This window comes from Talpa europaea (genome assembly GCF_964194135.1).
Source record: "Talpa europaea genome assembly, chromosome: 1".
Taxonomy (NCBI): Eukaryota; Metazoa; Chordata; class Mammalia; order Eulipotyphla; family Talpidae; genus Talpa; species Talpa europaea.
This window is the reverse complement of record NC_140073.1, coordinates 141,064,645-141,086,180: the sequence shown is the minus strand read 5'-3', so window position 1 is coordinate 141,086,180 and position 21,536 is coordinate 141,064,645. Positions and strand designations below refer to the sequence as shown.

The window sequence follows — 21,536 nt, the reverse complement described above, 5'->3', positions numbered from 1 at the left end:
TTTGGGGTAATAGAGAAGAAAGTTAAAAGTGGTATTTCATAAAGTCTGGGTTAGTCTGAAATAAACTGTTACAGAGAAACTCTTGGAAAATCTTGAATTTGTTTTTTCCATTGATGGTTTTTGCTCTTGAGATAATTTTTAATAGCTCTAGTGACCTTTTCTTTCTCATCCACAAATGAATCTAATTGTGTATCAAAGGCAGTTCTGAAACTGTTATGTTCTTTGTGTCAGATCACCTGTAGGCTCAGAAAGGGTGAAATTTGCAGGCTTGTGCAGTGTCCGGAATCTCCTAGTGGTCCTTATGCTGTGCAGTCATTCTGTTACACGGCAGGGAGAGGGGCACCCCAGAGCTCCCAAACCTGCCTGCTCTGAATAGGTTCTGCCATCCGCCACATCAAGACAAAACCTATGAGACTTTAATGGGAAGGAACTTTAATACAATTAGTAAACAACACAGGAAAGGCAAAGAATATAGTTTCTTTATCAAGCACCCAAAGTTACCCATCCTCTTGTGGGTAAAAGTCCACCCAGACGCAATTGGCCCAGAGCAAGGCCTGAAAGCCTGCCACAAGTCTAAAGCACCTTTCCGTGGGGACCCACAGAAAAGGCTCAGAAACAACTGGATAAGTTTGGAAGGAAAAGAGCAAAATCAAGCTAAAAGCTGCCATTTTATCCTTCCCACGGGTCTCTCACCCATGTGTTTTCAACCAGTCCAGGACCAAAAGGCAAGCACAATTTCTTCATGTGTCTGTCTACTCCATGTGCCTCTTTCAGGTCTCTTTCTGGCTCTCCATCCTGCTTCCTTCCTTTCTCAGTCTCATCTGCTGCTTCTCCTCTTTAGCTCTACCCTCCTTGGGTGGGGCGGGGAACCTGGAACTTCCCCTTTTCCTGGGGACCACCCTGTTACAATTCTCCTTTTTTTTTTTTTTTTTTTAAGATTTATCTTTTTTATTTATGCATACAGGAACTGGGGTGTGGGCCAGAGGTGTGAGGGACTGGGTGTGATGTATGTGGATTCACCAGAGGGTGAATCTTCTCACCCTCCAGTGCCTCTGGCCTGTACCCCAGCTAATGTATAAATTAAAAAAAAACTTAAAAAAAAAAAAGGTAGGTATCAGCTGGATAGAATTTATCATTGCATTTTTTTCAGTTTGTCAAAATATGGTTAATCAATGTATTTTTAGCAAATGTGTCTGATTTTCAATCAAAAGCCTAGGTTTAGACAGCTATAAATATTTTCTATTGGATTTCAAGTGTTACTTGTAACATTTTGATATTCCAAATTAAAACAGTTCAGAGTGTGAACTGTAACTAGTACTGTAATAATTTTAATTGGTGTGCATAGAATTCTTCACTGGTTATGTCTATAGTGAATATTATGAGAATATTTTTCTTTATAGTAACAATACTAGACAGCAAGTGAGAAGACCTGAACTACTGTCCCAACTTTACCAATAACCTCTGCTATTAAGTTTCTGTTATATGGGAAAGTATATTAAAAAGCTGGAGAATGCACAAATGAAAATGGATGATTTCCTATCACCATGGAGTTTCTCCAGTGATCAAACTGAGGTTATTGAGCAAAATAATCTTCAAAGACAGCAAATTGTGTGAATGATTTGTTTTATATTGAAGATATTTATTATCGTACTCAGTTTCCAGAATGCTTTTTACATTTTATCCACAGTAATCCTGTGAAATGGGTACTATTTTTCGTTTTCTTTTTGTCCATAGGCAAAGAAACAGATGAGTTTAAATAATTATCCCAGCACAAGTAATTGGATTAGTTAAGTCATTTGACTCCAAATTCTAAACATAGTTTACTTACCATCAAAAACAAAAGCATGATATATTGATGATACATAGCATTATTAAAATTAGAGCATGGTTGATATAAAATATACAGGTATGTATCATGAGCTCCCTCTCTAAGTGACAGGCAATATACCAACATGTAGAACAAGTTGCCAGTGTCCTCCCACATGACTGGTCTTGGGCACTCCTGAGGGTACATTATCTCTGTTTCAGGCTTTTGCCACCCAGGAGCCAGTGAGTAGAGTGACCCTCACCAGTACCAGTGCCTTGAGCGTTTTAACCTGGGAAGTGTGAACAAACTTTCAAGGTAGCAGAAGGCTCTGTTTGCTGCAAAGCCCTGCCCATCTATCATCTATAGACTATGTACCTGTCAAATCCCAAATATGTCCCTGGCTCTGCTTATCATTTATTTTAACAAATACTACTGTGGAGCCCCCGTTGTGCAACCAGCTGAGCCAGGTGCTGTGGACTAACACACGTGTCAGATTCTTTCCAGTCCAGCAGGGGGTGAGACAGATAACCACCCAGGTGAATATTGTGGATGATGAGCTCAAGGTCAAACCATAGTGGGAGAAATTAAAGGAGGGGCTTTTTTTATTTTGTAGCTGACAGTGTTTATTTTTAACAAAAGAGAACACTGGACATAACATGGCAGTTTGAAAAATCTCTCGAGTTTTCAGCCTATATAATTGGATCAGCCTCATCTGATCCAAATGCTGCTAGCTTCTAAGTCTAGGGAGAAATCTGGTTTAAAATGGCCACTCAGAGCTGTGAGGGACCTTAACATCCCAATTAAATAGCTGACATAAGAACAAGAAGAGAAGAAAGTGAGAAAGTTAACTGAATAATCCTGGGAGGAAGGGATTTGGTTTCTTTGCGCAAAACATGGTCTTCACTTAAGCAAAGCTTAATTGATAGCATCAGCGCCCAATACACATATAAAACTAAAATAATAGTTCTACAAAAGTTATCCAATTTCCCTGTGGGTAATATCCCCTCCTAATACACATGTAAAATATAACACATATTTCAACAAAAGTTAACCAACTTCTCTAAAGGAGGGACTTTTTATTCACCTTAATTTCAGTAATTGCTGAAGAAAAAACTTAGATTTTTATTTTTGTATGTGAAATAGTGTATTGACTTAGGTTTTTCCAGGAATTATAATGTGTTAATTGTTTGGTACAACATTGCTCAGTTCTTTGAAGGAAAGAATTCTTGTATTTTCTTTATATGGAAAACCAATTTTATTACATTTTGTTTTGGCATAAGAAAAGTTTCTATTTCAGAATAGTACTTAAAAAAACCATGAAGAAGTGAAATCATTTAGGTAAATTGTTAAATCCAATGAGAAAGAAGTAGTACTCACTTTATGCTTATTTTGTTTTTGTGCTTGTTTTTGTCAGGGGTGAAAGCATGTCTACAAAGGAAAGAATGTGAACAGGAAGAAAAGTACGAAATTTCTGAAGGCCCAAAGAGAAGCAGGCTCAATAGAGAACAGCTGGTATTTTTCTTTTGCTACTACTTTCATTGTGCTTATAACTTTTTTTTTTTTTTAAGATTTATTTATTTACACATACAAGAACTGGGGTACAGGCCAAAGGTATGGGGGTGGGTGGGTGAGAGGATTCAACAGAGGCAGAATGGGGAACAGAACAAGCAGAAAGACTGAAGTACACTGCTGAGGGGAGCAGCGGGCGAGTCAAGAGAGGTCTGCTGCGCCATGTGGGTAGCTCCCTGGCCGGGGATTGAATTTATACTGCAGTGGCTGTGGATAACCTGATAGATTGTGTCTTAACCCCTTGAGCCACCAAGGGAGGCCCCATTGTGCTTATAATTTAACATTACTAGTTCCATCAGGAAAAATTTCTCCTGCCCTTTAAGCAAGTACAGGTGACTGATTAAGTTTTTAATTGTGCTTATTTTAAGCATTTGATTCTGAGAGATGATCATGATGAGCAGTAAAATCTAGACGGTAATAATTTCTTACTGTTAATGGATTTTAGGCATTTTGAACGTTCCCATAAACCTTTCATAATCTGAGGTAAATCTCAGATACAGGAAGTGGCTTGAAAGAAACCATACAGCTGCTGTTTGGATTTCGTTGCCATATGTTTTTATTGCCATATATTGCAGTTTTAATGGATAATATTCCATTATCCTACTGATATCTAAGTATATTAGAATGATGAAGAAAAACAGTTTTTATGGAAGGTAATTGTTAAGCTTTCCCCCCCTATAAAGCTCACAGAAGTGTGTTTCATAGCTAATTGGATCCCCAGCTGTGGTTTCAGAAAGTATTGTACCCCCAGGAATATGTGTCTGGAAGGAACCCTGGAGGCCGCCCCCCACTTTGCTTAGTATCCCAGAGCATGATTCAGATTCTCTAGGAACGCTTTAGTTTAAGTCTCACCAAATAAGATTAAATATTCTGATAAAAGAAGCTTGATGAACAGTTTTTTTTTTTATTTGCGTTTAAGAAGTTACATACAAAGCATACTGAAAATGTGAGAAGAGTGAAAAATACATGACATGGTGACTGAATTTTAGCAGGAAAAACTGTAAATACAAAACCTTTATTTGCATTAGTATTTTTCTTGACCCAAGTAGTTCTGTTGAAATACAGCTTGTCCCACCACCTCATTAAGTAGCTTCTCGCTGCTCATAACTATTGTTTTTATTTTCCTCATTCAAATGCAGTGTTTTAAAATATTTTGATTTACTTTCAACAAGCTTTTTTGGGGTGTGATTTCAGTTGCCAAAGCTATTTGATGGATGCTACTTCTACTTCGGGGGAACCTACAAGCACCATCCAAAGGACAACCTTGTTAAGCTTGTCCACGCTGCGGGGGGCCGGGTCCTCAGCCGAAAGCCCAAGCCCGACAGCGATGTGACCCAGACCATCAACACAGTGGCTTACCACGCCAGGCCCGCTTCCGACCAACGCTTCTGCACTCAGTACATCATCTACGAAGACGTGTCCGGTCATCGCCCGGAGAGGGTCCGGCAGGGCAAAGTCTGGATGGCTCCTTCCAGCTGGTTTATAGATTGTGTGATGTCCTTTGAGTTGCTCCCTCTTGACAGCTGAATATACCGCACCCGATGAACTGTTGAGATTGAACTTGACTCTGAGAACCAGCATTTGCACAGTTTTGATCATTCACATTTTTACAAATAGGTAGACTAGTTCCTATTACTTTTTATCCTTGAAAAGTAAGTCGTGTCAGACTAGGAATTCATTCTGTTTACTGAGATTGCTTTGAAGGAATTTTCTTTTTAAAACTGGTGTATGTTTTGATTCATCATGTCTTTCTATTCAAATTGTCAGCTATCAAAGATTAATGAGAGAGCATGAAACTGTTGGTTAAATATGGAAGGGGTATCATTATTGTCTCAGCTGTTTAATGCTCTTTGATGAAAAAAAATCCATACCTGCCACCAGCAAGTGTACCTGTCATTGTTTAGTAAACGAAGAATATTGTCAAATAATTTATCCTGACTTTATTGTAATAAAAATAGAGTACAGATCTAAATGTTCCCCACAGGGTTAAATTCTCCTGTTTACAGTTTTCTCCCTCTTTCATTGTGTTTAGTTTTTATAATTTACTTGGAATCCTCTTCCACATTTTTATCCCTTATTTTTAGCTTGTATATTCATCAGGCAATCATGATTTGAACCTTAACAGTGTTGTTCTTTGGTGAAAATCAACCTTGGGCTCATGGCACACATTTTTATTGTGTACACGTAGTGTTAACTATCCGTTTATAACTTTATTTACTATATGTATAGATACATTGAGCATTTTCTCTAACATTTTAGTGTCAATATTTCTTAGGTCTCACTAGACTAGTCAGCAAATTGTCAATCAAATGTTAATACATTAAATTAGGAAGCAGTTTTTTTCTGGTAGACATTGCTCGACATTAATTTTTTTGAAGGTCTGAATTTCTTCCTTCACGGTATTTTAAAAATACGTACATTCCCGAGGAGGCAGAAGTTGGGGATTATTTGATTTTGAACAGATTTTGTCCATAAGGTACAAAAGGCCAGAACAACAAGTCTAGAGATAGGAGTGGAAGGACTTACCAGTGCCAAGACAGTGCTGGCTGCAGGGTAGCGGCCAGGACACCGAGAGCGGGGAAACCTGGGAGGTTGCTGCCGTCTCAGTGTTCCCATTTGTGAATAGTTTAAAAAGTTTTTAAGAAGCAGAATTCTTTAAAAAGTCTTCCTAGAAATGGAGTGGTCTTATGATAATAAAGACACGAGAAGGGAGATACTGTGAGAACTGCCAGTTTGAGAACAGTTTGATAAATAACGACTGCATTTGAACTGAGAGTTTTAAAGATCCACTTTTTTGAAAGTTTGATATTCTGCTGATTATTTCAGAATACATTTTAACTTATTTCCTCCTTTGACATGTTACTTTTTCATATCAAGAAATGCATTATGTGAGCAAAATAATATACTGCTGACCCTGACCTTCAAGGGTGAGTTAACTCTGAAACACTCTCTTTAACTGGTAATGTGTTTGTCCCACGTTTCTCTCTAATGGAGAATGATGAACACCATAGCACCAAACAGATCGGAGGGGTTAGATAATGTCTGGATTAAATAATTTAAGACGGTCTGGGATTTGGGTTGTCATTTTTGATTTATAAATGACTTTCAGTCACTTTCTATTGCCTCATTGGTCACATTCCTAGACAGGTATGCGTCTGTACTTCCGATTTGAATTTCTCTTTGTAAATCACCTCTGGGCATTGCTGCTCACTTTTACTTCATTTATTTCCTGTTTGTCCCCTTCCTGCTCTGTCATATTTTGTCCCTCCACTCTTAGGCAGTTTTATTTTTGGTTTCCTAAATGATTTGCAGTGGATTGATGTGAAGCTCTTGAAACTTGTACTTTTCAATATAGATATGCTTGTAATTGTTTTCATTTTTCAATCATAGATGCAAGCGTTCTTTTTGTTTACTATAAATGATTAAAGTTATTTGTGTTTCCATCTCTCTGTGTCTTCTTTGGAAGTGGTTTGTTCTGTGCTAGTGAAGAATCAGACTGAGAAAGATCCGTGAAAGAATCAGCTAGCAAAAGCTTCTCCTTTTGAACAACAGTGCGCTTTAATTTTGGATAGAACTATTTCTAAAGGATATTGGCTACTTTATTGTGCTTAAATAATAATTTCCGAATACAATGTGAGCATGTTAGGAGGGAGTTAAAATCAAGAGCATCAGTCATTTCTTCATTTATGATAATTTAGCTAAACTCCTGCTACTGAATATTTGGATTATTTCTTTTATAAAACCATTTAACATCTTTATAATATATTTTGGCTCTAAGGGAAGGGGAAGTTTTTGAGAGTGCGGCTTCATCATCACTTGACATCATCTGTACAAAATGCAGTGTATACCCTACACATTTAAATTAAGACCTATAGTTATACTTAAAATATAAAAATTAGAAAATGAGCTTTAATTGATTGTTATGATTTTCACAAGTTGATGAGACTTTACATGTAAGGTTCAAAACATTCGAATCTTTTTCTGGACTGTGGAAGTAATAATTAACAAGTACAATGTTTAACTTATAAGGGAATTAATACATTCTGAAAAGTAAATGAAGTTTGTGAAGATTTTTCTATTGACCTTTCTTTTGCAGATAGGTGACAGAAGCATAAGAGCAGGTAATTGACTTTTCCACTGAGTGTCCTCTTAAAGTGCTTTGCAAAGATTTACTAGCAATTATACATATGCATTTTATCCTTTTAAAAAATGTAGATCTGGTTTTATGTTTCAAGAGGAAGTCAAACAATTCTGATACTGATTTGTTCACTCATTTATACATTCATTCACTGAATATTGAGAAACTACTGGCTCTCAGGCTTTGTTGCTCACTTGGCACAACTGAAGTGAAAAGAAAATGGCCACAGCCCTGGTGAGCCTTACTTTCTAGGAGAGTCATTCAGGTCATCAGATGAATGCACAAGCATCATTTGATGAAGGCAGGCCCCTGTGATCTGTGCATGAGAAACACCTGAGCAGAGAGCTGCACACCGGTTTGCACTTCTTTATGAGGACACACTTTGAGGAGTTGGCCTCCCCCACCATGACTCATTTGGCAGAAGAGACAAACGCGTTTGCTCCAGTCACCATCAGGCACTTTTGAAAAAGGTAACTGGGATTCATTCTTAGGATCAAATGATTAATAGTTGCCTTGATATTCACTAACTGTTTTTTGATTCCTCTTGAGTGATACTTACAGACTTTTGCAGAAGAGAATGACATTTCATCAATATTTTATTAGAGCTTTTTTCCTTTAATTAGGAAGTCAAGTCAGAAATAGGAAATGCAGGTTACTGAAGCCATGAATAGGAAATGAGTTTTTTGCTATCAGTGTTTAATTTGCTAACTTAGCAAATTCAATCTTAAGATAATTTAAACAGTAGTTAAAGCTATCCAGATTTATTTCACCTACCCTTTAAAAATGCATCTTTTTAATATTCATGTTATTTTTCTGTGAATTCAGATGAAGTCACTAGAAGAGAGGAGTTTTTTTTTTAATGTAAGAAAGATTTTCAAATTGCTGGCATTTAAAATTTTTCCATTTTGTAGCAATTGTGTACATAGTTTTAAAAAAGTCAAATAGTGCTAAAATTTAGGAAAAGCATCAGTCTCCTGGACATCTCTCTCAATCACCACTCAGAAACAACTTTGTATGCTTAGTAGTTTACCTGGGCATTTACCGTTTACCTAAAAAGCACGTGCGTACAGCATCCTTTCATCTCTCTTAGACACAATTTCCTGCTATGGTAAATGATCATTTTGTTTCTTTTGCCTCATCTTCCCAATAGGTAATTTAAATCACAGTTCTAGGTTTTCCCCAGTGATGACTATGGAAATATTCACTGCTCTTCCAAGTTATTTGCAATGATCGCATTTCCTTTTTTGCAAATCTTTTTGTTTTCTTTGAATTTTTATTAGTTTGAACAATCTGTGTCTACACTTTTGAACTTACTTTCTGACATCCTTGAAAAAGGCCTCCCAATATAATTTTTCTCCAAGACAAGTCTGTTTGTGTAAGAGATGAGTTTTCTTTCTCTTGGAAATGCCCCTGCAGACCTCTGCCTTCCTCCATGTGGACTGCTTGCCATTGAGATCTGCATGACTTTCATCCTGCAACTTACCTTCTTTCCCAGATCCTGGGTTTTTTGCTTTTCTGCTTTTTTTATTTGATGACATATATCTGAAACTTCATGAGAAAGAATGCAATCCATCAGTATTTTGCCTGAAAAACACTTTCTGCCATCACGCCTGATTTTGGCTTAGTTTAAAAAAAAAAAAATGTTAGCTAACAATTGTTTCCCCTTGAGTGTGGTTATGAAGGGTGAATCAGCGTCTTCCCGCTTGTCCATATTCCCTCTGCAGGCACTGGGTTCCTTCCTTCTATCCACAAAGTCATTTTCACCCACCATGGGCTGTGCTGAGGGTTACACTGGATTGATTAGTAACCCAGGCTGAGCAAGGGCAGGCAACAGCAATGCCATTAACGCCTGGACTCAGTCTGAAAATCAGAAATTCTTAGTTTTTGTATCGAAATAATACTGTTTTGTATTCTGCCATTTGGAAATAATTGGGCATACTCTTGTTTGAAAGAGGGTAATCTTGCCCTTTGGGAATAATGCTTGACTAAGGCAGGTTAGTCATGATGTTGGGCTCAGGGCAAATTGCTAACAGAATTTAGTAACAGCTTTGGTTTTTGTTGCGGTTTTTTTGTTTGTTTGTTTGTTTTTGTTTTCTGAATGAGATCTGGACACCTGATGATTTTCAATGACTGAATTATTCCTTGCCCAGAAAAGCAACACTTAATCTATACACAAACCTTTATTGCATTCAAAGCTAATCTTAGCGGCATTAGATAGGCAGTACATAGAAATGTGCAAATCTTGTCTTTGTAGCCTAGTAGTAAAGGCAGTATTCACACAGGGTCTGCTAAGTATGCATGAAAGTCATCTGTGTGGTGAGGGGATTTTAAAAAGACTGAGAAAGAGCTGTCAGTTTATGAATACACTGATCACAAGGCCTATTGTGACCAACCAGACGTTTTGGGTACTTCAATATCAAATAGCCTATTAATTTATAACTACGGTTGAGGAAGGAGGAAGAAAAACAAATGAAGCATCTATAATAATTGCTTTATATCTTTTTACATTACACTACCATTTCTTAAGAATTGGCAGCTAAGATAAGCCTCTTCACTGAGAGATAAGTTTGCGGTTTTGTGGCATTTCATCAAGAAAATACAGTCATTCAATTTTTAATATATCTGTACCTCATGGGAGTTAGGAACATAGACCACTGAGCCTGCTTTGGGTAGTAATTCATAGAAATATATCCAGGTAGTTATCTCTGGAGAATGTTTTATTTTATTTATTTATTTTTAAAAGATTTATTTATTCATTTACACAAGAACCAGGGTACAGTCAGTCCTGATGCGCGGAAGGGTGAGAGGATTCACCAGAGGCAGAGCAGGGAGCAGAACAGGCAAATGACAGAAATACACTGCTGAGAGGCGCGACAGGAGAGGTCTGCTGTGCCATGTGGGATCCTCACTGGCTGGCCGGGATTGAACCCGCGCTGCAGAAGCTGCGGACAGCTTCACAGAGTGAAGCTCAACTGCCTGTGCCACCAGGAGAGGCCCTGGAGAATATTTTAAATATTATATAATAATTTTTTTTTTCAGGAAAGGAGTCCATAGAATGTAAAAGAGGAATATAAAGTTGAACATGACCTTGATGCGATCATCCCTACTAAAATTGTCAACTGTGTCAGGAAATTGGAATTAGAATCTTGATCTTGGGCCATTTCCTTCTCTTGTTTTGAACCTTTTCCAAAGTTTTGTTCCTTTAGAAATCATTTCCATTCGTAGGTGATAGTCAGAATCACTAAAAATAGCATACTGCTTCAGTTGTCTTGTTTAAATGTTACCTCACGGTTTGCTAAAGGTTCCAGAATGGGAGCTCAGAACTTTTTCTTCCTGGTTATTAGATTTTCCTTTTTTATCCATTTTAAACTTGGGTGTTTTCTTGCCAGTTCTGTCACCAGGTATTTTTAGTAGGTGCTTCCTTAATAGAAATGTCTCTGCCTCCACCCCTGCCCTACATTTGAACAGAAGACTGATTGCATTGTCTTCTGCTTTTTTTTTCCTTCTGCTGTCCTTTTACTCCATAGCATTGTTCTGCTTTATGCTGTATTTTTACCCCTTATTGACATTCACTGTCATATAATCTCAAATGTCCTGAGCTTTGATGCTCTGCAGTGATTTTCTAGTTTTGTCATCCAGCAGGAAAAAATATTCCATAGGATCCTTGGAATTGTCTACTTTATATAAAGTCTTTAGAAGCTCATCTATTTCCCTGCCTGGGATACTCCTTTTTCTTTTTCATTTGCTTTATAAATTACTGGTTTTCTTTTTTATCTCTTAACCCCTTCCTGAATTTGTCTTTTACTTCAAGTCAATGAAGTTATCAAAAAGTTACCAAAAATTTATTTCCAGTTATTGGTGAAGGTCATTGGTCCTTGGCTGCTATTTAAGAAACCATGACTAATTCATATAAGTGCCTTAGAGCTGGGACTACACTCTGCAGATCCTGCAGTGGTGAAGGCTGTCTTGGTGCATGCCCTCCACCATCAGGCACTGTTTTCATTGTTTTAAATATGTGAAATAATCCTTACAACAGCCTCCTTTTTGCCTTGGTACTATTTTTGTCACATTTTAAAGGTGAGAACAGGCCCTGAGAGTTTAACTTGGCCAACATCATAAGACTGGTTCTGATCCTGCAGAGAGATGAACCCAGATAGTCTGACTCAAGAGATGGAATCATTAAGGACTCTGTCAACCTCCCACAACTTCTTCCAACCCACCCATGGCCTCAGAAGAGTCTTTGGTGCAAAGAATGTGCTCCTGTGCTCATTGAAGCAACAACTCTAAAGAGAATGAACTCTGAAAAGTAGTGTGGGAGAGGCAATATTATGGAGGATAATAATGCACAGCTATACAGTTAACTTGAATGATTGTGACAGGTATTAGCTTCTTGTCTGACATTCAGTTTGCTCATCTGTAAAATGGGGACAATAATGTGTTGAAGGGTCATGAAGCAGTGTTATAAAGAACAAACCAAGGCAAAACTTGGGGCGCATTGGAAAGCTTATTCATAGTAAATTGAAGCAGCAGCAGCCAGGAGAAACCAGAAAGAATGAGGAAAGTAAGATGTTCCTGATACATACATTAAAATTTTAAGACAGGAAAAAAAAAAAAAAAGAGCTTCTCCCTGCCTGGCAAAAGAATAGCATGCAAATACACTTTTAAAAAAGGTCACATCCAAGTCTTCAGAAGTTCCCTTAATTGGTTAGAGCGATAGGTAAGCCTCAGTATGGGCTTAACTTCCACAGGGATTAATTACCTGCCCCCTTGTCCTCTGTCTTTAGTCAACCTCATAAGTGAGTGCAGGTCAAAGAATATGACTGTATTTTTCAACCACCCCTACTCCCAAGGGAAAAACAAACCAAAATCACCAAACTTTCCCTTAGAAGATAATGGGCTGGTAGACGAGAGGTAGTCGATAATGACAGCCTGCAACTGATTCGCGTGGGTCATTGCGACCTTCACAGGGGCCCATCTGTCACCAGCCAGTGCACACTGCATTCTTTTCTGAAGTTACCCTTCTGCATTGGTGTTTTCTTGGCCAGATGATTCAGTGGATTACTGGACACTTGGACTGCAAATAGTTGATTTCATTAGTCTTATTGATCTGTAGTGGAAGATAAAGTCTTTCATTGTGCAGCTTCATTGCTCAAACAATTACATAATCAAAGGTTAATTTGACCTTGTATATACACAATCAGATTATATTTAGATAGCATTTTGGTGTCATTTCATTAAACAAAGCTTGACTTCATCGGAGGACAAATACAGATACAGTTATCCCAAGTACATATCTAAGGGATGATAACAAGAAAATGGCAGCACAAGAGAAAGGGGTACTTTTAATGATACTGTATTTGACTCAGAAGATTCAATTGACAATATTTGATAGCTAAGGTAATGAACAGTAGGTAAATAGGTTTTTTAAAGCATGTAGTTAATGGAGTATATAAAAGAATATTCAAGAACTCAATGCAAGCTGGATGAAACTGATAGAAATATAACCCATGAAGAATAACATCCAGGGTCTCCACTAATGGTAAACTTCTTATAATGCTAGGAAATGGCATGAATGAAAAAGATAACTCTTATTTCCTTTCCGCCCCTCCCCCCATCTGCATTAACATAGGGAGATAAGGTGATTTAATTTTTTAATTTTTTTATATAAATGAAGATTATTTTCTTTTTTAAAATTAATTTATTTATACAAGCACTGGGCACAGTCAGAAGCGCTGGAGGGTGAGAGAATTCACCAGAGCCAGAGCAGGGAGCAGAGCAGGCAGAAGGACCGAAGTACACTGCTGAGGGGAGCAGTGGACGGCAGGAAAGGTCTGCGCGCCATGTGGGACCCTCCTCTGGTGGCCGGGGAGCAGCCGGGGATTGAACTGGCGCTGCAGAGGCTGCGGGCAGCTTCGCAACCCAGCGCTCGACCGCTGCGCCACCGGGGAGGCCCGATAAGGTGATTTTTTTTTTTTTTTTTGAGCACACATATACATTTATTTGCATATAGTCTCTCTCTATATTTGCATTTCCCTGATTACAAGTGATGTTGAACATTTTTTCATATGCCTGTTGGCCATTTGCATTTCCTCTTCAGAGAAGTTTCTTTTTAGCTCTTCTGCCCATTTTTTGACTGGATTATTTTCTTTGTTGTTGAGTCTCATCAGCTCTTTGCAGATTTTTGTGATCAGTCCTTTATCATTAGTGTTGGGTGCAAAAATGTTCTCCCAGTTGGTGGGGTTTCTCTTTGTTTTTGTTATTGTCTCTTTTGCTGTGCAGAAGCTCTTTAATTTGATGTAGTCCCAGCTGTTTATCTTTGCCTTCAAAAGAATGAAGCTTGATCACTACCTCACACCATACACAAAAATCAACTCAAAATGGATTAAAGAACTAGACATAAGACCTGAAACCATAAAATACATAGAAGGAAATATAGGCGAAACACTACGTGATATGCACATCAAAGACATCTTTACAGACACATCACCCAAAGCAGTGATAGTGAAGGCAACGATAAGGTGATTTTAATATGGGCTTGAGAGAGGACAGTGGTCTATATACATCTCTTTGGCTTCTGATCTGATAAAATTCATTTTTATCCTTTCATAAGAGAGGCCTTTTCAGGGAAGATTCATTCTTACTAGGTTAATGTACAATTTGTAACAAACGTGTAAATGAGGCAAAATTGGTCTCATTTACTGAAAAAGAAACATTTAAAGTTTTGGAGAAGTATCTACCTGCCAGACTGTCTTTACAAAAAGTCGGGTCTGAGCCTTTAATGCTCTAGGTTTAAGAGTCTTCATTGCCCTAGGAGGAAGACAGGCTTCTTTGTGTCCTGAAGTTATGAGTCCAGCCATTTTCTTCGTGGCGTTGGTAGAGTTTGCTGGCTTCAGTGGCTGGGTTTTTGCCACTGTGGAGATAAAAACTAATGCAATTACACAGAAACTCCTGATATTTATGTAGATGTACTCTTTATGGCTTGAAGGATTCTGCTTTACCTAATTTCAAATCACTGCTAGGCATGGTCAGGCTAGTACAATGCTTCTCAATTTCTTAGAGCTCTGCTACACATTTCTGCCACATAAAAGTCAAGGATTTATTAAATTAAATCACTGTCTCCTGATAATAAGATCTGTGACTGCCATTCTTAGAACACACTTTCACATCATAACTTAAGATGTCAAGTATTTCTATATCAGAACAAATTCAAGCATTGCTGAAACAGTCTTCACATAGGATATTTTACCAAATAATTGCTTACTTTATATATTAAGAACATAGTATTGAAAACATTATTACTACTTTTTTTTTTTTTTAACAAAGAAGGGTTCCTTTCGCCTTTACAGCATTACCCACCATGGTGACTCTGAAATCGGGATTTAGTCAGCAATATTTTTGATTCATGAGGCACAGTAGCATGCATTTTGCTCTTCTGTAGCAATATTGGTTCTGCAGAGAAGATGGTAGTAAAAAATTTATTTTTTCTGGGTAAACTAAGCAGACATGAATCAGAAGACACATGGGAAGGAAATATATTTTCTTCTGAGGTGCTGTTTTTGCAAAGGCTCTTTTTGACAATAACCACACTTTATGTCCCTGTCCTTTACAATATTCTGTAATTTCTAATACAACATAAAATAAATTTACACTTGCCTTTTTAAGTCAGCAGTCATAGGTTCTGCTATCAATCCTTCGTGTTAAAGTGTTTTGTGGGGTCTTAAGCAGATGAAACAGCAGCAAGTACATCAGACCCGGAGTCAGAAGTTTGGGATTGAGTTTGCAGTGGGCCATTTAACTGTGGACCTGGTAAAGCCTTTCAGAGCCTCATTTTCTCTACCTGTGTCATAAAAATGATGCTCTTTGGCTGGCTATTCCAGGGAGTTGCTTTGCACTTCAAGCAATGAATGTGCAGATTGTCAGATCCTCCATAGAAGTAAGGAATCTTGTCCTGTACAGGAGACTTTCCACACAATTCTAGCTTGTCTGCATTCAGGGTTTATTCTATCAAGTTAAAAAAAAAATGCTGATAGATGAATTAGAGCAAGGCAGACAAAGTTAATGGCTGTCAGAATAAATGGGAAGATTTTTTGAACATCAAATAGATCTCATATTTGGGAGTGGGAAGCATCTCCAAAAGCTCTCTAGTTCCAAAATACAGATTAACTATATTAACAATAACTGATATCATCAGCATATTAAAAAACATTTGAAATATTTTATCCAAGTCATGTAATCAAATCAAATCAGTAATATCTCTAGTGTCTCACTTGCTATTAAATCATGGACTACTTTTGTTGTATACCAAGCAATAACTATTATGTAGTTCTGATAATAGTTGAGATTATTTATTGTCCTTTCATATAATATGAAAGAGATTATTTACATTCTTTCATAAAGAGATATTCTTGGATAAAGGTGTTTTACTTCTAAGCTTCATGATTTTTTTAATCTCACAGAACATAAAGAATATTTTCTTGAGCTATTCTTCATAATTACATACTCTCAGTGGTACAGGAGAATCATAAATTGCAATCAAGATTAATCTTTACATTGGATTCTCAGTCATGCATAGGTTCAGTTTCACCTTCAAAAATTAGAAAGGGGGACTTTAAATGGCATATACTGTTAAATTCATATGAGAGGGATCTAAAAAAGGGTCTGTAGTGAAGAGTGTTGCTTCTGCAGTACAGTAGAATGAGAATTTAGCTCTGAATTGCAAAACTCTACATAATATAAAGGAAATACGTTCTAAAAAGTAGTGAGAAATCAAAGGTCAATTCAATATGATGAACAAAATGAGAGATTACCAACAGCAATTTCCTTTTTTTTTTTTATCAAAGGAAAGCATTCCATCTGTAAATGTCATTCTTCTTAAAATGCTTGAAATAATTTCCAGAAGAATGTTACTGAGATTTTTACACTGTTTACCAAAGATCTTTATTCTTATACTCCATTTACTTTTATTATAAATGAATATCTCTTGAAAAGCATCATTTCTTAAATATTTCCATGATGACCGTGTCTCCTACTGGTCAAGGCACTGTGGATTTCAAGATAGGAAGATTCATGAGAGGAAATTGGATCTCCCTGATGATGTAACAAGTTTGATTATTATTATTATTATTTTAAAGATTTATTTATTTTTTTATACAAGCACTGGGTACAGTCAGAAGCACGGGAGGGTGAGAGGATTCACCAGAGCAAGAACGGGGAGCCAAACAGGCCGATGAAGTACACTGCTGAGGGGAGCAGCGGGCGTGGCAGGAGAGGTCTGTGCGCCATGTGGGACCATCGCTGGCAGCCAGGGATCGAACTGGTGCTGCAGAGGCTGCTGGCAGCTTCGCAGCCCAGCGCTCAGTCACTGTGCCACCAGGGAGGCCCAATTATTATTTTAAAAAAAAACAAGTATTTTAAGTCTAAGTCAGATAAAATCAGTTGTCTTTCTCACCAATCTAACATGGGAGGGTTTGCTTGTTTCAGTTACTGTGTGACTAAATATAGTGGTTTAAGACAATATAATTTCATGAACCTGTGGCTTGATTGAACTTACCTGATGGTTCTGCTCTACCTGGTACCAGCTAAGTATCAACTCTACCTGGTATACAGACTCCTATAGATTTGATTGGGTTGGGATCTTTCAATATACATCACTCAAATAACTGGCAATTGGCTACACAACCCCCTGTGTCTTGGTTCTCCTCCACTTGGCCTCTCAGCTTAGAGTTGGCTCAGATTTCTAAGAATGTGCCAACCAGATTGCAAAAGACAGTACTGTTTCAAACAGTGTAGGAAGAAAATGTAAATCTCTTAAGACCCAGCCTCAGATGTTACACAGCATCACCTATGCTGTGTTCACAGGTTGAGGCACTTCACAGAACAACCTGGATCCAGGGGAGGGAAAATAGAAACCACATCTGAATAGAAGGAGTAGTTGAAGACTTTACAGCCATCTTCAATCCATGGCAGAGGGCACATCTCCATGTTGGGTGAGAAATTGTCATGGCATCCTATAAATTGTTTTAGATTCTGCCATTAACTTTTTAAAACATCCTTCCTCATCGCTTATTGATTCAAAACCGAGTTCATTAAAACATAGGGTATTATGGCTTTTGGATCTGATACACAGCTGTGGAAAAATATGTTTGTTAAATGAATGAATGAAGAATAATTATTATTAACACATAAAATAGAAGAAAAGATGGTTTATACTCTTAGTTTGGTTTAACTTGGAATGAAAGAAATTTTGACTTATCACAAATATTCTTCATAGTAGAGATTCGTTGTTGCCTCCTCTTTCTCAAACTCCCTTCTTCCCTAAAATGTTTAAATTTTTTTAGCCTAATGAGAAGTCTACACTTCACAGTATTTACTGTGGTTATTTGTGCTAGGAGGAGCCAATGATTAGTCACAAAGTGTTGGATGACTTGTTGTCTTCTTTCATTTTACCATCTACAATGGATAGGTCAGCTGGTATCACGGACGTCAGACCCTGATGTCACGGAGCTGGAAGCTGAAGAGTCGAGTTCCCTCATGACATGTGGAGAGTCCATGCCAGCCCTCCACTGCCACCCTAGAACTTCTCTTATGTGAGAGAGGTAAACTTGTGTCTTACATAAGTTATTTTTATTTTGGATTTTTGTTGTTATTTTAATAATAAGCCATGTAATAGTCAAGCTTCATGTCACTTCATTCATCTGCTAAACAAGCCCTCCTTTCTGTACTTTAATTGTAGTGGAAATAGAGGCGGTGTTCATAGAGCTCTTTGTCCCTGGGTGGAACATTAAGTATGGTTCTTGGTTTTTTTTTTTTTTTTTAAAGATTTATTTATTTATGCATACAAGAACTGGGGTACAGGCCAGAGGTGTGGGAGGGGTGAGAGGTTCACCAGAGACAGAGTGGGGAACAGAACAGGCAGAGTGACTGAAATACACTGCTGAGGGGAGCAGCAGGCTAGTCCAGCGAGGTCTGCTACACCATGTGGTAGCTCCCTGGTCTGGGGTTGAACTCGTGCTGCAGTGGCTACAGATAGCTTCATAGGTTGCGTTTTAACCCCTTGCACCACCATGGAGACCCAGTTCTTGTTTTTTGTGGTTGTTTTTGATCTGGCACTTTTTTGGTGGCTTCGGTGAAGGAAACAGTCTATATACATGGTCATTACATCCAAGGAAAATGAAGGAAACTTTAAAGTTGACCTCAGTTAATGTTCTGGTTGTTAAGTTGCAGTTGGCCAAAGATTACACCAAGGGAAATCAATTCCTTTATGTTTGTTGTTTTGGTAATCAAAGTGTGACTGAAAGTAAGTAATAAATAAATAAATAAATAAATCAGTAAGTCTAATTAAAATCAAATAGAAAAAGTTAAGTATTTTTGCACCCGTATGACTAATTTATAATCAAGGCTTAATATAAAGAAAAAGTATGTAACATTTCTATAAGAATGGGAATATTTAAGTGTAGCTCTGAAATTTATTTTCTTCATTTGAATTGTGCTTTTATGTCCATACTGCTCACTTCTATTTAATTAATTAATTAATTAATTAATTAATTAATTTACACAAGCACTGGGTACAGTCAGAAGCATGGGAGGGTGAGAGAATTCACCAGAGCCAGAGTGGGGAACAGAACAGGCAGAGTGACGAAATACACTGCTGAGGGGAGCAGCGGGTGCAGCAGGAGAGGTCTGCGTACCATGTGGGACTCTGGCCAGCAGCCCGGGATCGAACCGGCACTGCAGAGGCTACGGGCAGCTTTGCAGCCCAGTGCTCAACTGCTGCGCCTCCAGGGGAGGCCCTCACTACTATTTAATAACATGTTTATTGAGATTTAACCCATATTCCATCAAACTCACCCTTTTAAAGTGTTTAATTCAGTGGCTTTTAGAATAGGCATAGATTGATACAACCATTATTACCATGTAATTTCAAAACATTTTCATCACCCTTGAAAGAAATTTTACTGTCTCAAGCAATCATTCTCCATTTAGCCCCATATTCTGCCCCTGGCAAACAGTAATCTACTTTCTGTTTCTAAAGATTTGCCTATTTTGATCATTTTATATAAAAGTAATTATATAATACACGGCCTTTGGGGATACTTTTTACACTTAACATAATGATTTCAAGATTCATTCATACTGTAGCATTTAACAGTACTTCATTCCTTTTCACAGCTTGATACTTTCCCTTGTATGGATAGACAACATTTTGTTTATCCACGACTATGCTATTTGTTTTGTATTTCCATATCAACTTTAGGATCATCTTGGCTATGTCTGCAAAAAAGATAACTGGAATTTTTGATGTGGGGTTATTGAATCGGTATATAATTTCGGGGAGCATTGCCATCTTGAGAATGTTGACTTCCAGTTCATTTACATGGGTTGTGACTCTCATTTATTTAGTTCTTCAGTTCTTATATCAATAATGCTTTGTAGTATTTTCATTGATAAGACTCATACATCTTTTGCTAAATTTATCCCTGTTTCATTCTTTGTGACACTGACTGTTGGCATTATTTTCTTAATCTCTTTTTCTGATTTTTTTAGTATTAGAAATACAACTGAGATTTTGTATAGTCATCTTGTATTCTGCAAACTTGCTAAACTTGTTTATTAGCTTTAATAGTTTTTCTGTGGATTTCTTATGATTTTCTACATGTAAGATAATGTCAAATGACTAGACAGAGTTTTAATTATTCCTTTTCATTTGTATGCATTGAATTTCTTTTACTGCCTAGTTGCTTGGGTAAGACCCCTGGTATAGTGTTGACTTATAGTGGCAAGAGTGACATCCTTATCTTGGTTGTAGAGGAAAAGTATATACAGTCTTTCATCATTAAGTATAATGTTAGTTGTTGGCTTTTTAAAAAATACTTATTTATCAAACTGGAGTAATTCAGTTTGACTATTTCTAGTCTGTTGAATGTTTTTATAATGAAAAATTTTGGATATTGTCAAATGTTTTCTCTCCGTCTATTGAGCTGATCATGTGGTTCTTTTATTGTATTAATATTGTGCATTACATTGATAGATTTTACTATATTGCAAGAACCTTTCATTCCTGGAATCACCCCACTTAATCATGATAAATATTCCTTTTTATATGTTGCTCAGCTTTGTGTCTAGAATTGTGTTTATGAATTATGCAGCTATCTTCATGGGGAATATCAGTCTAATTTTCTTTTCTGATGATGTATGTCTTTGATGGTTTTAGCTTCAGGTAATTCTGGCCTCATGGAATGAATTGGAAAGTTTTCCTCCCTCTCCTGTGTCTTCTTTTCTTTTCTTTTTTTAAATTTATTTATTTATGCATACAAGAACTGGAGTACAGGCCAGAGATATGGGGGGTGAGAGGATTCACCAGAGACAGAGCAGGGAACAGAACAGGCAGACTGATGAAATACACTGCTGAGGGGAGCAGCGGGCAAAATAGGAGAGATCTGCTATGCCATGTGGGTTGCTCTGAGGCCCGCCGGGATTGAACAGGCACTGCAGAGGCTGCAGACAGCTTCACAGCGCTGTGCTCAACCACCTGCGCCACCAGGGAGGCCTGTAAGAAGTTTTTTGATGATTAATTCTAATTCAATTATTTTTCTCATTTGGGTTTATACAGATTTTTAAATGTTTCTCTTGAAACTTAGTTTCTATAGTTCATATTTTTCTAGGATTTGTCCATTTTATTTAGGTTATCTATATTTTGGCATACAATTATATGTGATATTCTCTTAATTTTTTTTTATTTCTGTAAACTCAGCGGTAAAGTCTCCTGTATCATTTCTGATATCAATAATTTTAGTCTGCTCTCTTTTTTCCCTGGCCAGTCTAAACAAAGGTTTGCCAATCTTATTGCCCTTTCAAAGAACCAATTTATTTTATTTCCTTGATTTTCTCTCTTTTCTAATTTCTTAAGGTACAGGCTTAGGTTATTGATTTGAAATCTTTCTTTTACTATAGAAACTTAGTTATAAATTTCTAGACACTGATTTAGTTGCTTTTTTTGTATTTTGGTACATTGTGACTTCATTC

The 21,536-nt window shown here is 37.3% G+C and overlaps 1 protein-coding gene across 1 annotated transcript in view; it reads left to right on the top strand.

Moving 5' to 3' along the window:
* BARD1 (BRCA1 associated RING domain 1) overlaps positions 1-4,985 on the top strand; it is a gene marked incomplete at its 5' end in the record, with an annotated part of 67,860 nt that extends 62,875 nt beyond the window's left edge. Inside the window, 2 exons of the mRNA XM_084230431.1 lie at positions 3,222-3,319; positions 4,571-4,985. Of these exons, the coding sequence (XP_084086557.1) occupies positions 3,222-3,319; positions 4,571-4,903 (431 nt within the window). The 3' untranslated portion in view covers positions 4,904-4,985. The remainder of the gene's footprint in view (positions 1-3,221; positions 3,320-4,570) is intronic.
* Between the last annotated feature and the right edge of the window lie 16,551 nt (positions 4,986-21,536).